This window comes from Cystoisospora suis, assembly GCF_002600585.1.
Source record: "Cystoisospora suis strain Wien I chromosome Unknown contig_1367, whole genome shotgun sequence".
NCBI lineage: Eukaryota > Apicomplexa > Conoidasida > Eucoccidiorida > Sarcocystidae > Cystoisospora > Cystoisospora suis.
Window position 1 is genome coordinate 1 of NW_027154167.1, and position 20,692 is coordinate 20,692.

Sequence of the window (20,692 nt, forward strand, 5' to 3'; positions counted from 1 at the left end):
TATGTATGTGTATATGTATGTGAGTGATCGAGTAGAAGTCCAGCACGGGTGTAGGGGTGAGGTGGAGAGAGAGAGAGATAGAGATGAAATACAGAGAGAGAGAGAGAGGGAGATAGGGTCTTTCATCTTTCATACTAAGAGAGAGAGGGAGGGAGATAGAAATTGAAGAGAAAGCTTGAGTGTACACCTTTCTCGTTCTTTCTTTCTGGGTATGCGTAGACGTAAGTACCTTGTCAGGTGAGATGATAGACCCACAGGCAGACAGGTATGTGTAGAGATCAACAGACGACAAAAAGCATGCAGAAGGAATCGTCCACGACTGTAGAGACAACTCTTACATATCATGCAGCGCTATGCCAAGACAGGGGAAATGATATAACTATCTCCATCTCCTACATCCATACATGCAGACATCGGCATATCTATGTGAATATGTATATGAATATATATATATATATGTATATATAGAAAGAGATGTAAAAGGTATGTTTCTTCGATTCTCTTGATACGTTTGGGGGACATGGCATTATGTTAGTTCTCTATCTATCTTTACTCCCCATATCTCTGTATGTACAGATGATTGCATTAACTACCGATAGCTAGTAAGAGACAGAGGTAAATGTCTTTCTTTCTTTCTTTCTCTCTCTCTCGACCGCACTACATCTATACACAGAGATATCTAGAGAGATCGATCCATCAATCCCCAGTAGTGCTTCATCTCCATCGATATCCTTTTTCTTCTTCTTCTTCTTTCTTGTTTTATCTCTTTGTTCATGATCGATCTATCATGAAACACTTCTTTCTCACCTCTCCCCTCAACTCCTCGCCTTCCTTCTTTGCATTCCTTTCTCTGTCCCCTACACCTTCTTCTTCTTCTTTTTCCTTATAGATCGCCATCTTTGATCTCTTAAGCCGCGGCAATCCACAGCAGCAACAGTCGGGTAGCGCGACCTCTCCATCCTCTCCTTCTTCTTCTACTACTACGAAGAGTTCTTCTCATATGCCAACAGGAGCGAATGATGCAAGAGCAAGCAAAGCATCATCTGGGGGGGGTGCAGAGACTTCGACGTCTCCCGAAGATCTCTTTGCAATCTTTGTCAGTCAGTGTCAACTCAATCTCCACGTCGTTCTTCTCTTCTCTCCAAGTGGAGATACACTCCGTAAACGCATTCAACTCTTTCCTGCTTTAGTCAATTGCTGTACTATTGACTGGTATACCACGTGGGCTCTCCCCTCTCTACAAGCCGTCGCGCAACAGGAGCTTCGCACTTTCTTTCTTAATCCCCCGAAATATCTTTCGAGCTTAGATACGTCCTTTCCTTCTTCTTCTGGCGAGCAAGAAGAAGAAGAAAGGAAAGAGGAAGATGAAGGGCTGCAAGAAGATAGTGAAAAGAGAGGAGAAACAGTGAGAGAGAAAGATCTCCTCGAAAGAGAGGAAGAAGAAGAAGAAGAGGAGGAAGAGGAGAGTAAAGAAGGCGAAGAGAGAAAGATAGATGGGGATTCGAAGAAAGAGAGAAACAAGAAGAAGAAGAAGAAAAGAAGAAAAGGGTCTTTAGGAGGAAAGATGAGAGATGTGTTATGTCATATCTTTGCAGAGATGCAAGAAGACGTCACGAAGATAACGGAGAAGTTCCGCCTTGAGACGAAGAGATACAATTACGTCACCCCCGCCTCTTACGTGGAATTCTTGAAGCTTTTCATTCATCTAAACTCGGTAAAAAGCTCAGAAATTCAAAGACAAATGTCTCAATACAAATCAGGTTTAGAAAAGATTAATTCGACATCGAAACAAGTCGCCAAAATTCAATCGGAGCTCGAAATTCTGAAGCCCCAAATTATTCAGTCAACCCAAGAGACGAACGACCTGATGGAAAATATCTCACGCATACAGCAAAATGCCGCCGCCTCCAAAGTAAGAAAGAAAGAGAAAGAAAGAGTGAGAGACAGAGGTGAGAGAAGAGATAGAGAGAAAGAAGAAGGAAAAGAAGAAGGAAAGCTGAGGGAAAGGAGAGAAAGAGAAGATTGGAGAAAGAAGTTGACAAAGAGAGAAGAAAGTGAAGAGTGTGGAGAGAATGAAAGAAGGAAAGAAGGAAAGAAAGAAAGAAGAGAGAAGGAGGAGTTTGTATTTTGTCTGATGTGTATAGAGTGTTAGTTCTGCAACGTAGAGAAGAGTGAATGGAAGAAAGTAGTAAAGAAGTGGACTCTCCCTCCCTCTTCAGATAAAGAAATGCTAAGATTAACAAGGAATGGATGAGAGGAGTAGTTGGTATACACCTAAAGAGCTCTCCAAATTTCCTTTCTTTCCTTCCTTCTTTCTTTCTCTTCTCATTGTGTGAGGCAGGCAAGCAGTCAGTCAAAAGGCACAGGCGCTTCCTTCCTTACTTACTTAGTCTCTCAAGTCTTGAGAGGAGGAAGCATCGAAGAAAGAGATAGATCAATCAAGAGATAAAGAGATAGATTTCCACTTCATAAAGAGACAGATAGAAGAAGAATAAGAAGAGACAGATGTACAGATGTGTCTCCTCATGCTGCGCAACTCTAGACTTACACACCCCCCTCCTCTACGTACTCCTGTAGACATATCCCCACACACTTAGAGAGAAAAAGAGAGAAAGAGAGAGAGTGTATATGTATGTATACATATGGGGCTTTACATACTCGATATGTGGAAGGTGTATACGTCAACGTGGAACTAGACATCTATACACATATATTATTGCTCTCTCTCTCTATATATATATGCATATCTGTATATATATAGAGAGAGAGAGATTTATAGATGGATAGATCCTATACGGTGTGTCTTTCCCTCTGTGTGTCGTATGCAGATATTTCTCCGTATCCCTATTATATTTCTATGCAGGATGACTGGAGACATGCAGACTGTTTAGAACGAAGGGATATTCTAGGCTGCTTTCTTTCCTTTTGCTTCAAGCCTCGCTCTTCTTCTTCTTCTTTTTTCTTTTCTTTATCTCATTCTTTCTTCCTCTTTCCTCTTTCTCCTTTTACTCATTCAGTTCCTTTCTCTTTCTTTCTCCTTCTCACTCTCTCTTTCTTTCTCTTTCCATCTTGTGCTTCTAGCATTCTCCCCCTCTCCCTGCCTACCTCTCTATCCCTCTCTTATCATTCCTTCCTTCTTGTTCTCCTCCTGTGCTCTTCCCTTGTCTGCCCTCCGTTCTTCCAGGCCGTGATCGAGAGAGAAGAAGAGATCTGCATGAGACAAGCCAAAGAAGCAAGTGACGTAAAGGAGCAGTGCCAGAGAGAGTTAGACATTGCCATGCCTGCCTTAGCGTCAGCGATAGAAGCTCTTCAGAAGCTATCCAAATCGGATATAACGGAGCTAAACTCCATGAAAGCCCCTCCTTCTGGAGTCATTAAAGTCATGGAGGCTCTCTGTAAAATGTTTAAGATTCACCCTGTCAAAGCCAAATCGAGCGACAACAGTTTCAAGAAGACAGATGACTATTGGACAGCGTCAAAGAAACATCTCTTAAACGATAGCCGCTTTCTTCAGCGTCTCTTTACTTATGATAAAGATCACATTCCCACGGATATTATGAATGAGATTCTCCCTTATCAAACCGATCCGGACTTTAATCCAGAAGTGATTAAGAAGGCGTCGGTCGCCGCAACGAGTCTATGCAAATGGGTCTTAGCCATTATTCTCTATGATCAAGCTGTAAAGGTGGTGGGACCAAAGCAGAGGGCTCTAGAGAAGGCCGAGAAGGAGCTTCGATTAGCTATGGAGAAACTGAATGAGAAGAAGAATGAACTGAGAGATGTGGAAAGCCTTATCGGACAGCTCATGCAGCAGCATCAAGAAGCGGAGGTCAAAAAGCAAGACCTGACGATTCAATATGAAGATTGCTTGAGAAGACTAGAGGTCGCTGAAAGACTTATCCATGACCTCGCAGGAGAAAACACTCGATGGGAAATTTCATACAGCCAATTACAGGTAAGAAAGAGTGAGAAAGAAAGAGTGAGAAAGATCAGGAGGGATGACGAGAGGTGTGGCTCTTTAGTCTGGGTTTGGGGATGTGTTTAAGATGGAGAAAGAGAAGGAAAGGGGGGGGGGAGGAATGAATTGTTTCATAGAAAGTTAAAGTCACTTAGGAGGGATGGAACAATATAAAACACTCGATACTTGGAGACATAGTCCTCGTTATGGATATGTAGATATATCTAGGCATCTCTTCATACACATGTGTATGTATAGAAAAGAAACTGAAGAGCGGCTGTCTCTCTCTCTCTAGATATAGATATACATAAGTATACATAGACAGAGGCAGATAGATGCATAAAGCTGCGATAGAGTCATCGGTATGTGGGAGAGTCTTGCGGTGTATCCCCTCATTGTAATAATTCCTGCTTGTGGAGTGTACATACACTGCTGATTCTTCACGCTAAAGAAGCAGGAGGAAAAACCTTTAGGTGGAAAGAAAGAACTAGATATTCTTCGATTTCTTCTTAATGTTTAATGCCCTACATTTACACGCGTGTCTAGAGATAATCCATACACACTTGTTAACGCCCTCCATTCATACAAGGCTCCCTACTCTGGCTATACCAATAGTACTCGTACCTTAGGATCCATACCTATAGACTGAGGCATATCTATAACTACATATCTATGATACTTCAAGTATGGATAGAGGGTGTATGTGCACCTGGTATTCTTTTGCGGCGGGGTGTCCACTTGCATGCATTTTCTTTCAGAGAGAATCTCTTTTCTTCAGTCTTCTGTGCTTAGCACTCGCAAGGTGTATGTGACCCTTGTAGACTTTGCTTTCTCCTTTCTTTCCGCCTTACTGCGTCTCTGTGCTTCTCCCTCTCTCCCTTTCTTTCTTTCTTTGCCTTTCATAGGAGAGAGTGAAGACGTTACTAGGAGAAATCATTCTGACGTCCGCCATCGCCGCTTATGCGGGTGTCTTTACAGCTAGCTATAGACACCAATGTCTAGGGGCTTGGATGGAGACCTTAAGCCATAACGGGGTGAAGTTGTCGAGAGCTTTTGATCTGCAGAAGGCAGCAGGAGATTCTCTACAGATCCAGAATTGGGTCTACAACTTTCTACCGAATGACTCCTTATCTATAGAAAATGCTCTCATCCTAACTCTCTCCAAGAAGCGCTGGCCTATGCTCATAGACCCTCAGAAGCAAGCCATTCGCTGGCTTAAAAAGACTTACCCAGATATGACTGTAAGAAGACTTCTCTCATTCCTATTGCATGCAAAGCCTACTCGCCTACTACTGATCTATAGAAAATTATGTATATGTACACGTATGGAGAGATTCGGAGACTTAGAGAGGGGAAAGAGAGAAAGAGATAGACATAGGGGAGTGAAGAGAGAGAGAAAGAGAGACATAGGTCCAGGTCTCTCTTTATACAGTCATCTGTATCTATGTAGATATATAGATCCATATCTGGGAAGTCAACAGGAGAACGATAGATATAGAGACAAGTCTCTCTGCTTGTATAGATCTTGGGGGGTATTTGAATATTCTCGGTCCTTCACATACATAATATATATGTAAAGGTAGATGTCTAAATGTATTAGATAGAGGTAGACAGATCTCTCTGTTCGTATGTATAGCGAGACACTTGAATATATCTCTATCCCAGCCTATACACATGAATGCAAACTATATACTGATCTTCACACCTAAAGCGAGAGAGAAAGAGATAGAGGAGAGAGAAGGTGGAGTAGAATGGAGAAAGAGTGGAAGAGGGAGAAAACACACGTGGAAGTGGATACTAAATACAAAGATTTCTATGCATATGAAGAGAAAGTAAAAGAGAACACTCACCTTCTCATCTTTCTACCTTCGATGTCGACACATGCGTCTAAGTCTTTTAGTGTATGACCGTGTGGATCCCTTCACTCCTACAGTTGAAAAGAGACTCAAACGAACAGCCACGCTCCTGCTGCCTCTCCTTCATCCTCTCCACGTACACCTCGATACACACATGCATCTCCCTGCATCTCTGTCTCTCTCACTTTATCTCTCTACCTATCTCCAATCTATCTATCCATCTTGAACCTATCTACCTACCTTCAGTCAATCTATCCATCTACCTTTCATCTACCTATCTATCTCTAATCTCCCTATCCCTCTCCTGTAAGTGTATCTATCCCTCTATCTATCTATCGACCGATCTATCTAGCTATCTATCTCGAATCCATCTATTTATATATCTTAAATCGATCTATCCATCTATCTTTATATCTTCCATCTCTCTCTAATCTTCTTCTTTAGTCTGTCACTTTATCTATATGTAGATCCATAAGTCTCTCCTTGAGTCTAAGAAACTTCTCTTTGACCCTCTCTTTCTTCTTCTTCTTCTCCCCCTCTTCTCCCTCTTGTCCCTCCTCCATCTCTCTCTCTCTTTCTCCCATCTTTCTTTCTTTTTCTTTCTCCCTAGGTTTTACGATCTTCTACTTCAGGAGATGAGAGCTATTTCTTCTCCCTTAAAGTTGCGATCGAAATAGGATCGACCGTTCTACTTGAGAATTGCGGAGAAGAGCTCGATGCATCTCTCGATCCTTTACTAGCTCGCGCTGTCTTTAAAGCAGGAGGGAGTGTCGCAATGATCCGCCTTAAAGACTCGACGATAGAATATTCACGAGACTTCCAGCTCTATCTTTCCACCCTTCTTCCTAATCCTCATTTCTCTCCTGAGTATTGCTCTCTCTTAACTATAATCAACTTCTCTGTCACTGTTGAAGGGCTAGAAGATCAGCTCTTGAATATTCTCGTCTCTTTAGAAAAGCCCGCTATTGAAGCGAGACGGCATGCATTAATCCTCGAAAGTTCAACTAGCCAGCAGCAACTCAAAGCTCTCGAAGAAAAAATTCTCTCTCTTCTCTCCAATGCCAAGGTAGACACATCCAGACATCCAACTAGCTAGGTAGCTGTATGGGGAGATAGCTACTATCTATCACTCACTACCTGCCTGGGGGGGACCCTCGCCAAGAAGGATTTCTCCGTCTTCAGCTGTCTATCTATCTTTAAGTAATCTGTATTTATCTACCGAACTATGCATGCTTCTCTCTCTAGACTATTTAGCTATCTGTCTATCGGTTTCTGTCTCTGTGCTCTCGGCCTATCTGTGTGGAGTACGTAGAGGCATACATGCTAGGCTCTATACATATAGATCTGGATGTATACATGTATAGATCTGTCTCTGTGGACAGGTATCTCTTCTTGTATAGTTCGTTTCAGGTGTGCTGAAGAGATCGTAAATGACAGGCAGTCCTCCTCCTCCTCCTTTGGAGCTCTCGTTTTACTTGCAGAAAATATTCTTTTGCCAGAAGTAGAGAAGAAAGAGACATGCTAGTGTTAGTCTTCTTTTCTTCTTCTTCTTTTTCCTTTCTCCTCTCCTAAGATATTCAGTCAATCACTATTGCTATTCTTTCTTCTTCCTCTCCCTCCCCCTCTGTTGCTTCATCCTTACGAGAGAAGCCTCCTGAGACATAGCCATATCTGAAAGAAAAAGACAACATGTCTAAAAAGAGGAGCAGAGAGGAACACCCTCCTCCTTCTCTCTCGCAAAACGACACAATTCTCTTTCTCACATAACCTTGACTACCCTCCCTCACCCCCCACCTATCCAGCCTTCCTTCTCCCCTCTCTCTCTTTCTTTGTTTCTTTCTTTCTCTGTCTATCTAATCTCTCCCTTTCTCTTTCTCTCTCTCCCTTTCTCTGTCTGTCTGTCTGTGCCTTTATCTTTTCCTGTTTACGTTTTTCTTTCTTTCCTTTTTCTCTCCAGGGAGATATTTTGGATGATAAGGAACTAATTGCGACCTTGGGGAGCTCGAAGGGAGCCTCGCAGAGTATCGAGGAGCGTGTGGAAGAGCAGAAGAAGACGGAAGAGTTAATCGAAAGGACGAGGAAAGACTATCGATCGGTGGCTCATCGATCTGCGAGATTTTTTGTCGTCGTGACGAATCTAGCAGAGATTGACGGGATGTATCAATTCAGCGTTGAATGGTTTCACGATATCTTCATACAGGCTATACAGGTAGGAAAAAGAAAGAGTGAGAAAGAAAAGAAGATGATAGATACATGCTGGAAGAAATAGATAAACTGATAGATAGAGAGATCAGGAGGAAGAAAAGAAGACAGAAAGAGGCGTCGGTCTGGCTAGGCAGATATAGAGAAGAAAGAGGGAGAAGAGGAAGAAGAAGAAGGAGGAGGAGGAGGAGGTGTATAGATTACGATGCCTAGGAAACATCCCTCCTGGTCCTCTCTCTGTGTGGGTATATATGTATCTATTTCTCTGTCTCTCTTTTCTTCTTTGGTCTTTCTTTCTCTCTCTGTTACTCATCTCTCTTTCTCCCGGATCTCTCTCTCTCTCTGTCTTATTTCAAGTGACTTCACTCACTTTATCTTATTTTCTCTCCAACTATCCTCTCTCTTCATCCTTCCTTCACTACATACACATCTATACACACCTCTCCCTCTCTCTCCATATATACAGGATCCCTCTAGATATATATAGATATAGATATAGATATGAATCTATGGCTAGGGCTTCCTTTAAGGAGGTTTCTGTTGATTTGTGTGGGTGGCTGGGTGTGTGGCCTCGTAATTTCTTTCTGTAGAATGTCCGTAATCATGAGACGACCTATCCTACCGAGAGAGAAGAAGAAGAAGAAGGTGATGCGCGTAGCTTAACTGGGACTTCCAAGAGATCTTCTGCGTTTCATGGACTTGGAGAAGACAGAGGCAACAAAGAAGGGGGAGAAGAAGAAGAAGGCGACTTTACAGGGCATCTTGAAGAGATCAATCGTGAATTTTTGTATCTTTTATATAATAGTATTTGTCGCTCTATCTTTGAGAGCCATAAGCTTCTCTTTAGTATTCTTCTCGCTTTAACTTCTCTCGCCATTGACAACGAACTCGATTCCTCTCAACTCCAACTTCTCCTTCTCGGCGGAGGTTCTCTCCCTTCTTCTTCCTCTTCTTCTTCCTCTTCTTCTTCTTGTTGGTATGAGAAGCCGAGTGAACTAGTAGATCACCCATGGTTGTCTCATACAGCGTGGGAGCGCATCGTCGGGCTTGATGAGACGCTGCGAGACAATGCGTTTCTCGATCAAGACTTCCACGAGTTCTTCGTCGATTACATAGACGAATGGAAGGTCGTGTTTGACGAAGACGACCCAACGACTTTAGAATGGCCTGACGATATAGATCAAAGCTTAACGGAGCTCGAGAGGTGCCTGGTTATACAAGCGATACGCCCTGACTGTCTTGTAAGGTGTCTACGAATTCTTGTAGAAGAGAAACTAGGCCATTCCTTCTTAGATCCTCCGGCCTTTGACTTACACTTCTCCTTTAAGCTAGCAACTCCTACAAGACCCCTCATTTTCATTCTCTCTTCCGGAGCCGATCCCATGAATTGCCTTCTCCAGCTCGCAAAGAAACATCGGATGGAACGGCAACTTCTCTCGATCAGTCTAGGACAGGGACAAGGTCCTAAAGCAGTCTCAGGTATGAAGAAGGAGAAGAAGAAAAGGAGGGTGCCTTTTCTCCTTTGGAAAAGAAATGCGCTGACAACTTAGAGAGAGAGAGAGAGAGAAAGAAAGAAAGTAGTCACGGTCTGTTCAGATTGAGATAGATAGAGATTGACTTGGAGATGCAAAGAGAGACATAGATAGGTGTCGGGATCGTCTATGGAGATATAGAGAGATTAAGATATGGTTCGACTTCTATAAATAGAGGGGGATAGGGACATGGCTGGACGTATATAGATAGAGGGAGAAAGGTAGACAGAATGGGATATAGATAGATAGATGACTATTTGTGTGGGTATATATCTGTATGAAGAGAGATAGTAGAGTGAGAGATAGACGTATAGCCTATGTACAGGTGAATGCGTTTGAGAAAGATGTACGTGGAAAGGCATGCATGCACCTATAGGATAGACATCCGGTTCATAAAAGACTAATACAGATACCTCCCCTCGTTCACCTTGGCGTAGAAAGACCTATCAATGTTTGCGTATATATCTATGGATAGACACACAAGGAAAAGACACATCAACACGACACACAGGTATATATAGATGTAAACTCTTTAATCTATCTATCTATCTACCTATCTCTATCTCTTTGTCTATCTATCTAGATATCAATGTCTCTATCTTTAATCTGTCTATCTATCTTTAATCTGTCTATCTCTTTCTCTCTCTTTACTCTATCTAATTGTCTATCTCATCTCTCTGTCTCTCTCTTTAATCTATCTTGAAGTTGTCGATTTTCCTCCTTTCTATCTCCTGTCTTAAGAAATCTTGAATATGGTCTTCTTTGATAGAAAGGAGTGTATAAGCAAGTGTATGTTTATGTCTATATCTTTCTGTGTGTGTGTGGCTTTTCTTTTAGCGATAGAAAATGCTGTAGAGACAGGGGCTTGGGTTCTGCTTCAGAATTGTCATCTCGGCAAGAGTTTCTTATCTCAGCTCGAAAGAATTGTTGAAGATTTCGCATTAAGAAAGTCGATTCACCCAAACTTTAGACTCTTCTTAACCTCGATGCCTTCCCCTGACTTTCCTGTCTCCATTCTCCTTGTAAGCTTCTCCTCTCTATATTTATCCATCTAGCTAGCAGCTATCTATCGATATCAACCGATCTTGATACGCATGCATGCGGTGGATCTCCACATATATATATCTATATATATATCCATACATATATACAAGAGATATGGACTTCTTCATGCATTTCTTCTATCTATCTATATATATGCACCTGTATAAGAAAAGAGACATGTATACGTAGAGATGATATCTTTGTAGTGAGGTAGTAGAAAGGAATTGAAGACAACAATGGGAAAGTGACTGAGAAGAGAATGATCAACTTTTGTCTTTCTACAAACATTTCTGCTGTCTCACTGCTTGTTGGAAATTTGATCTGTAATAGAACTCTCGAAATGACTGAAGTTTCTCTCTCTCATTGCTCCTCTTGAGCTTCTAGGGTGTATAGACACCTGCATGAGACAAGCAACAAGTCCCATTCTCCAGCCAAAGGATTCTCCTTTCAAGCCATGTATCTATAGATACACATGCATATCTACATAAGCATAGATATACATATACGTGGGCCTATATAGAAATCTAGATAGATGTCTATATAGACTTCTTTCTAATACGTCTTTCTGACTGTTTTGTGTTGCTGTGCTTTTCTTCTTCTCTTTTTCCTTTACTCGTTATGTGGCTGTTCTCTTTGCTGTTCTTCTTGTTTTCTTCATAGAATAGCGTTAAGGTGACGAATGAGCCTCCCCGAGGTCTCAGGCAGAATTTACTTCAGTCTTATCTAGGCTTCGATGCAAAATTTCTTGTAAGCGGGTGTCTCCTACTGCTTCCTTAAGAAGAGAACACATACACCACCACCTCAGCATCTCTTCTTCTTCTTCTCTTCTTCTTCTTCTCTAGGAAAGTTCATGTCTGTCTTCAGCAGTGGGTTGGAAAGGGTTCTCTTCTCTTCTTTTTCTTCTTTCGTCATCTCTTCCAGACCTCCTGCCGTGGTATACGCCTGAGATAAATCATGACGCTATCTAGACACAAGCACATATAACTCTCTACACAGATATATATATATATATGTAGATGATGTGCTAGATGTATGGAGAGAGATGTATGCATGTAACTGTATATATATTGATAGATATATCTCTATGTGTATGTGTATGATGGACTAAATGTACGCAGAGAGATGTATATTGCGAGATTTGAGACGGGTGCGCTGCATGTGTAGCAAAAAGAGAAAAAGAATTTTGACCTCCTCATGGACTACCCTATCATACAACAAGCGCGTAGAGACTCTCTGTCTATCCATTCGTATAATATACACATATGTCTACTCTCTGTATAGATATATATAGATATATATAGATGTATATATGTATATGCATGCAGCAGCCCAGCGCCAGCAGGGAGAATGCATAGACACATGCTTATCTGAACGCTCCTATTGCGGTTTATCGTGTGTATACCCCCATTCACGTCATACATAGATGTAGGCATATACTCATGAAAGATACACATAATACATATACATCTTCACGAGAGAGATACATAATAGATCTCTGCATGCATGTATGCATATCATTCATGACTATTTTGTACGTAGGACGAGATCCACTCAGGAAAGAGCGCGTAGAAGACGACGTCTCTTTGAAACACTTCGAACTTACTAGATCTCTCTCGACCTTCTCATTCTCCTCTCCCTCTAACATCCCAATCCGATCTCTTCTCTGTCTTCTCCTCTCTCTTTCTTTCTTTCTTTCTGTCTTTCTTCTCTTGTTCTCTTGTTTCTTTCTTTGTCAGGAAGAGCATGCAAAGCCGAAGATTTGGCGCAATATGTTGTTTGGATTGTGTTACTTTCACGCTCTCCTGCTAGAGAGGAGAAAATTTGGACCTTTGGGCTGGAATGTCTACTACGAGTTCTCTCAGAGCGACATTTCTATATCGATCCAACAGCTCAAGCAATTTCTCGAAGAATACGAAGAAGTGCCCTGGAAGACTCTCAAGTATCTTATCGCAGAAACGAACTACGGAGGAAGAATTACAGATCCATGGGATAGGTACGTACCTCCCCTCCATTCACATCTCCTGATCGCATGAGCTTCTCATCTTCCTCTTTCCAAAACAAAGATAGATCAATGAAGGGGTCGAGGGCGAGGGAGAGAAGGAGGCAGGCATCTCCTATGTGGAGTGGTGCGTTTGTATATGCATGCAAAAAGCATACAAAGGAGGACAGGTAGATCGAGTTCAAGAGATCTAATCCATACGAGATGGAGAGGTGTATACATATACACTCACACACATGTCGAAATACAGGCAGGCCCTTCCTGATACACGATATCCATACTTTGCAATCCTCTCTCTGTATGTATATATATTTATGTGAATACTAAGTATACATGAGTGATGACTGGGTCTATAGGTGTGTATAGGTTTGCAGTGGGAAGGTGTGAGAGAGGCGGTCTTATATATTGAAATAGTTAGAGAGAATGTGTCTTGGCTGTGTAGGAAGCAACGTATAAGAATACGAAAATGCCTATATATATTCCTGTGCACGATATACGAAATTCACGTGATATGTGTACACTGTCCCTCTCTCTCTTTATGTATATATATATATACATATATATATACATATGCTGTATAGATACGTCGTGACTTGTGTGAGAGTTTCACGTGTCCGTACAGTCGGGAAGTTGTAGTTTGCCGTCTCCTGACCTTTGCTTTCTTTTCAAGAGAGACCAAAGCCGCCCCTTCATTTATTCTTGCGATCGAAAGCGGAACGTCTTGTCTAAAGTCTTGGGTCAGTAGACCCACATGCATCTCCCCATGCACCCTTGTATACACACATAGATATATAGATGTATATCTGTATAGGTATGTATACATTTCTCTCTCAACAGCAGGTGTGACTTTCTTGACATCTTCATCTATCGGCTTACGTGTCTCTCCTACAGTAACGACATGCAGTCTTTCTCCTCTTTCTTTCTTTCTTTCCTTCTTGTTATCCCTCTCTCTACGTCTCACTCTTTCTGTTTTGCATGCAGTTGTTCCTGGTCATACTCCCCTCTCTCCGATCTTTCTTTCTTTCTTTCTTGTGTTATGTCTCTGTAGGAGGTTGATAAACTACATCATAGACGACATCTACTCTCCAGGCATTCTCGAAGAGAATTTTGAACTAAGCGCTATCGAGCCAATTTCCATTCCCTCCTCCGACTCCACGCTTGAAGACTATCTCTCCTTCATACGCAACACTCTCCCAACTGACGAAAACCCCGAGGTAGATCAAGCAAAGAAGAAAAAGAAAAAGAGAGAGAGAGAGATGGAGATAGTATAGCTTATAGAGGGCGATGGGAAGCCTGTAGAAATTTACTAGGAAAGGAGTAGAAAAGGCAATTTCTCTTCAAAGTGAGCGACTGCCTAGGTTATCTAGCAAAGATATTCTTGTAGCTAGATGGATAGACGCAGAGAGAGACGGTGTCTCAAGTGTCTACATGGTCCGTTGGAGAGAGAGAGAGAGACAGAGAGACATGTATGTGTTTCTTTTAGAAAGATCCTCAAAACATGCTAGATATGGAGATGTATATACATCACTACCAAGCTCTATCTGTATCTGTATCAATAGATTTATACATATATATATATATATATATGCATGTGTGACCTTTGAAACGTACTCATGTGCATATCTAGATATATAAAGAATTCATACAGTCTTCGTAGTACTACACCCCTAACCTAAGAATAAGATTGCATGCGAAGCACCAGGAATTCAAGTCACCTTTCTATCATAGCCTACACAGGCTCTTCTTCGACTTAACAGTACTCTTCATCTCTCTTTTTTTCTTTTCTCCCTCGCATATCTTTCTTCTTCTTCCTAGCCCTCTTGTCTCTTAATTTTTCTTCTTCCTTCTCACTTTCTTCTTCTTCTTCCTTCTCTCAGGTGTATACACTCCACCCGAATGCGAGCATGGCGGTCTCCCTAGCAGAGGCAAACTTCATTCTTGAGAAACTTCTCTCTCTTCAGCCCCCTCTCACCGAAGGAGGAACAGAGAAAGATAAAGAAAAAGAAGAAGAAGGAGAAGAAAGAGAAGAAGAAGAAGACAGTGAAGGAGATGGAGAAGAGAGAAAGAAGAGGAAGAACAGGAAAGGAAGAAGAGAAGAGGGAGAACAAGAAGGAGGAGAAGAAGAGGGAGAAAAAGGGAAAGAAGCTTCGTCGATATCTTCATCGAGTCAAATTGCAGCATCGATAGCACAATCGATTCTTGATCAGCTACCTAAGCCTTTCGATGTTGCAGCCGTTCAACAGAAGTATCCTGTACGTTACGAAGACGTGTTAAATACCGTCCTCGTCCAGGAGCTCTCGCGCTTCAATCGCCTTCTCCATGTGATCTTCTCGAATCTAAAGTCTCTTCAAGTAAGTCACTAAAGAGGGAAGAGTGGCTAAGAAAACTTTCTCTACAGCAAGGAATACCTTCGATCTATCGTTGTGTGTCTTCTTCAATCTATCGAGTATCTTCAGTCTATCTACCTATCACTATCTATCTTTGTTCTATCTATCTCTCTATCTATCTGTCTATCTTTAATCTATCTATCTATTTTCAATCTATCATTAATCTATCTATCTATCCTAAATCTATCTATCTTTAATCTATCTGTGGTCTCCATGCACCTGTCTATCTGAATGTATTGCTGGATTCATGAGGAGACACCTGCCTCTGCAGCTATCTGAAAGTGTAAAGGATGAAGGATGAGAGGAAAATTTCATACATAGATTGATCGATAGTATTTGGTTGCCCTCCCCTTACTTGCATAGGGAGATATGTGCAGAGAGAGAGAGAGAGAGAGAGAGGGGGAGCTTTTGTCTATCTGACGATGGCTATGGAATCATCCCTTCCTCCTTTTTTCCTACAGGGACGTCACACACACATCTATATAAATGAATGGGATATCAATTACAAAAATACACCTTTCCACTTCTTATTCTTTCCATTCTTCAAACCTGGCTCATTTCTCTCTCCCTCTCCTTTCTTTCTTTCTTTCTTTTTTCTTCTTGTTCTTTTTCTCCCCTGAGCTTCCTGTCTCCCTTTGCATTTCTTCATCCTTCTCATTTCCCGCCCCCTGTCTCTTCTTTTCTGTAACGTTGTTCTTTCTTTCTTTCTCAGGATGCGATTAAAGGCCTCATTCTTTTGACTTCGGAGCTAGAGGAGACAGCGAAGAGTCTAGTAGAGAATCGCGTTCCTGTTTGTTTTGCACGTGTCTCCTATCCTTCTTTGAAACCGTTAAGCTCATGGATAAAGGATCTTCTTCAACGTCTTAGTTTCTTTCAGAGATGGATAGATCACGGGCATCCCTCCACTTTTTGGCTCTCCGGCTTTTTCTTTACGCAGTCATTTCTCACAGGCATTCTCCAGAGTTACGCAAGAAAAGAAAAGATTCCTGTCGACGAAATCTCCTTCGATTTTGCTGTCCTACCAAATAGCGCAACAGGAGCAGCGGCGTCGATGCTCGAGCCTCCTTCTGACGGGGGGGAGGGAGGAGAGAGCATCGATGCTTCTTCTTCTTCTTTATCAGGAATGAAAGAGAGTGGGAGAAAGGAAGGAAAGTCGGGGTGTTGTATATACGGCTTATATATGGATGGAGCTCGATGGGATTCGGACGAGCAGGTAAAAAAGATCGACACGGCAAGGAGGCCGGAGGTCTGTGTTGGTTTGTCTAGACATGATCGATCGAGACAAAGAGATAGACACAAGAAGGAAGAGAGAAAGAGAGAAAGAACGCAAGAAAGACAGGAGAAAGGATAACAGAAAAAGAAAGAATGGAAGAGACTGATGGGAATACACACACCTCAAGACAGCTGGGGGGTATTATGAATCTACCTTGTAGCTATCTACATAGATACACATATATACATCGATAAATAGTTACATATATAGATAGAGATATTCTCCTATCTATCAACATAGATATATATATTACATCGATACATAGAAATATAGATAGAGAGATTCTCGTATCTATCTATATATATATATTGATAGATAGATGAGTAGATAGAGAATTTCTTGTAAAAGGATGGAGGTAGAGATTTGAATGTGGCTGGTGGAGCTGAGGTCGTTCGCTCTATCCTTGTGAACAGAGAGAGAGCAATATTTAGATGATGTGTGAAAAGAAGAAAGAAATGAGAGAAGGTTAACTTGTAGGTGTTTCTTGTCGTAAGGTTATGTCTGCTCTCCTCTTTCTTAGGTGATCGCTGAATCTCTACCCAAGATTCTCTTTGCGGAGATGCCTCCTATTCTGCTTGATCCTGGGCCCTCTACAAGGCCTAAGAAAGCTTCGCATGCGTATAACTGCCCCGTATATAAGACGGCTGTACGTGCTGGAACACTCTCGACCACCGGTGAGTCAGTCCACGTCTCTTCTCGCCGCCCATCTCTCTGTCTTTCTCTCTCTCCACGCGCACATTCATCCTTACATCTTCATACATACATATGCATACATTTCCATGCATGCATACCTGTATCCTTCAAGCATAACATGGATCTGTATACCTTTGTACGTATGTTTAGCTGAATACATTCATACACACGTACATAGTCAAGGATACATACATCTATGTATGTGTGCCGTGATGTGTCTCATACATATATATCTATCTATCTATATATATGCAAGGCAGATATGTAACCTTTTTTCTTATCTTTGTCGACATTTTCCGCCTTTCCCTTCCTTTTCCTTCGACCCTTCATAAACCATCTGCGTGTCACACATTACATAGAGATTTGTATCTAAGGAACCTCGCACTCGAGACGACAAGGAGAGAAGAGCCTACTTTCAAGAAGCGAAGAAAGGAGAGAGTTTTCGTAGAGACAACTCTACCACTCCTCTGTCTCTGTTCTATAAACTTCACCGAGTCTATGCGTCCTTCTCTTTCGTAGTTTTCCTCATCCCCCTCCCCTCATATCAGCTTTCACCTTCGTGCTTCTGATAGATCAACTCTTTCTCTATCGCACCCGGGTGCGTGCTACTCTCTACGTTTTATTCTTAGCATGTGTGGAATCGAGTGGCTTTGCTTTTCGTTCCTTTCAGTATGGCCCATGGCTATCCCTAGCAAGAGAACAAGACCAGAAAAGCAGACTGGAATTCGAGCCATCCGCACAAAGCAAGAGGAGTATTGCGGATAGATAGATAGATAGATTAAGGATAGATAGATAGATAGGATAAGGCATAGGTGATGTGGTGTATTTTGACGACGATGGATTCGCTCATAATAGAAAGAGGGTGGAAAGTAGTAGAGAGGAAATGCCTCCTCTCCAACATGCATCGGGCGAGCTATCAATAGCACGAATGATTGAAACATGAAAGCGAAGACGAAAGATGGAAATAAAAAGATTCTCTTGATCTTGTTGAACTCAAGATGTATGCATTCGTGAAAAGAGAGATAGCCCTGACTTCCGATCACCCCTCTTAAGCCTCTCTTCTTTCTTTCTTTCTTCTCCTTTGTGTTTTCTCTTCCAGGGCATTCTACCAACTACGTTCTAACGATAAGACTGGCGATATCTCCTGAACATACAGAGCAGTACTGGACTAAAAGAGGGGTGGCTCTCCTCACGCAGCTCTCTGATTGAACAGTGCAGACTCTTCTACTTGTTCGAATTTCTCTTCATTCCTAAAACGGACTGTAAAACGAGCAAACAGAATTGTATCAAGTGTAAGCATTCATATGTATGTATGTATCTGGGTATCCATATGTGTGTAGGGGTATATATATATATGCATGTATATTGTCATGTATTCATGTGTATGTATGTCTATGTTGCATGTAGACTGGTAGACATACACCTTTTCTAGAGTCGGGCAACAAAGGGGTGCATGGAGACTCGAAACCGGAGTCTATGGAGATAAAAAAGTCGGAAAGGCGAGTGAATGTAGACTCGAAATCGAAGCCGATGTAGACGTGAAGTTGGAGTGTATGTGCAGTGGAAAAAACTGGGGTGTATGTACACTCGAAAAAAGAACACCCGATGTAGGTCAAGTCGCAAAATCCAGAATGTATGTGTGTAGGTAGGTGAACTCGAAAATACTGGAGTGTACATACACTGGAAACAACCGGAGTGTATGTGCGCTCTCACCCCGAATGGAGTGTATGTACACCTGAAAACCATGTATGTATACATCTGTACGAGTAACAACAAGTTTTGTTTTGCCTTCTTCATCTTTGCAACCGTGTCTTATCTCACGACATGTTAATGTGTCGCGTCTCTCTCTTGTCAGAGAACTGACAAAAGGTGTTAATTAATTCTTTCGAAGAAGACTCCTTTGTAAAGATCTCTCAACCCAGCAGGCTGTGCACGAAAAGAACAACCCTCCTATTCCTGTAGAGTATCCTGACACATCCCTTCTCTCTTTCTTTCTTCGGTTGATCCTCGTCTTCGAAGAAAGTTCAATCGTTAGAATTCCTTTGTGAGAGACCGATTCTCTCTGCTTGAAACTTCTCCCGTCCATCTACCCCTCCACTCCTATTCTTTTCTCTGAAGTCGATTCTAAGCAAAGAGAGTCTTTTCATCCTGTCTCGACACGAACGATCTAACGAACGAACGAGAGAAAACTTCTCCTTTCCAGAAGTCGGACACTCATACTAAAAATAAGACGAAGAAGAAAAAAGGCCCTCCTCGTGAGGCAAAACAGAGATGATACGCTCCTCTTAAATGAAACGTAAAAAAGAAAGATTTCAGAGGAGGAGCCGTGGTCATTCATCATCGTACTCTACAACCACAACAATGGAGGGAGACTTTTCCCCTTTACAACAGCATTGTCACGAGGTGTACGTTGAGGGTCTGAGGTGTACGTACACCCCAATCCAAGACTACAACAAACCTAAGAAAGCATGTTGTGACTGTTGTTTAGGAACAATCATTATCCTTACTCTTCAAAACAACTCAGATCTGTCTGTCGGCTAATCAACGGTGAAGTGTCTTTCGATGACTACTTCCATACTTCTGTCCTTTGAAAGAAAGGCGTCTACAGAAACTTTTCTTATCTCAATCCATTCTCTTTTCCCCTCTCTTCTTCTTCTTACAGAAGAATAGCTCCGCTGCCCTTCTTCCACCCTTCTCTTCTCTGTACTTTTTCTCACACTTCATCATCTTCCACGCCTTGTCAAAAGACGATCTTCTCCCTCTCTGACTAGCTAGCTAGCTAGCTTACTATACCTCACTCCAATGGCTCTTATCCGAGAAAGAGCGTTTACTTTACTCTATCTAGAGAAGAATTTCGGTAACGAGGACATCAACTAAAACTGCGGATTTGACGTCGCCTGTGCCTTAGAAGAAGAAACACCTTCCATTTCTTTTCTTTGCTTAAGAAGAAGAGCCCGGGGAAGTTTTCCTTTCTTTCTTTCTCGACCAAGTTTCTTTCTCGATCATTATCGTCTGGTGGCTCCGACCGAGAAGTCGAGGTCCAAGACTTACAAGCTTGCGACTTCAAGACGGGCGGGGCGAGTGTAACAAGGAAGAATGAGAATTATCTTGCATGCAAATTGACTACATACACCCTTGCCCTCTTCTATCCTGTCTTACTGAAGAGTCTATTGTACATGTCTTCTTCTTCTATTGCCTATTGTTGTCGAGGAAAGAAACACAACAAGAAGACAATGGCATTTTACTCCCAGCCTTCCATATAGACATCTACACATATATACCTATATATATATACACATGTAGCTATATACAAGTAGACTACCTATATGCGTACATACATATATATATGTGTATATAGAGGACGTCCGGAAATATGTACGTGTGTACAGCTGTACATATGTATACACGTATTTTGGCACTGATCGAAACAGATGCTGCATATAGATAGATGCTGGGAGGTATGTACCTACTACTATTATGAAGGCAAGCTAAGCCTGTCTCTACGAGTAGACTGTGAAGTAGAATACGACTACTAAAAAGGCATCATTCCTGAAAGAGAAGACGAAAGAAGCAAACGCCACCATTCTTTCACAAGGGTGTAGACACTGCAGGAAGAAGAAGAAGTCTGTCGATTGCTGTATTCGTGAAGAAGATCAAGAATCGATGGAAGCAGGGTGGCGGCGTGCGGACAAAAGAATCCCGGAGGGGAGAAGGAGAGAGAAAGAAGAAAGAAAGTCTCTTCTCTCAG

At 41.9% G+C, this 20,692-nt stretch overlaps 1 protein-coding gene across 1 annotated transcript; it reads left to right on the forward strand.

Moving 5' to 3' along the window:
* Positions 1-889: 889 nt before the first annotated feature.
* CSUI_003149 (dynein heavy chain) lies at positions 890-18,123 on the forward strand (the record flags this gene model as incomplete). The annotated part of the gene is made up of 15 exons (XM_068063347.1): positions 890-941; positions 1,011-1,912; positions 3,185-3,955; positions 4,864-5,199; positions 6,425-6,880; positions 7,772-8,039; positions 8,740-9,495; positions 10,386-10,570; positions 11,253-11,339; positions 12,329-12,585; positions 13,640-13,805; positions 14,469-14,942; positions 15,691-16,191; positions 16,772-16,925; positions 18,044-18,123. Coding segments are annotated over 15 exons (5,445 nt in total), but the record flags the coding sequence as incomplete, so codon positions are not given.
* Positions 18,124-20,692: the final 2,569 nt, after the last annotated feature.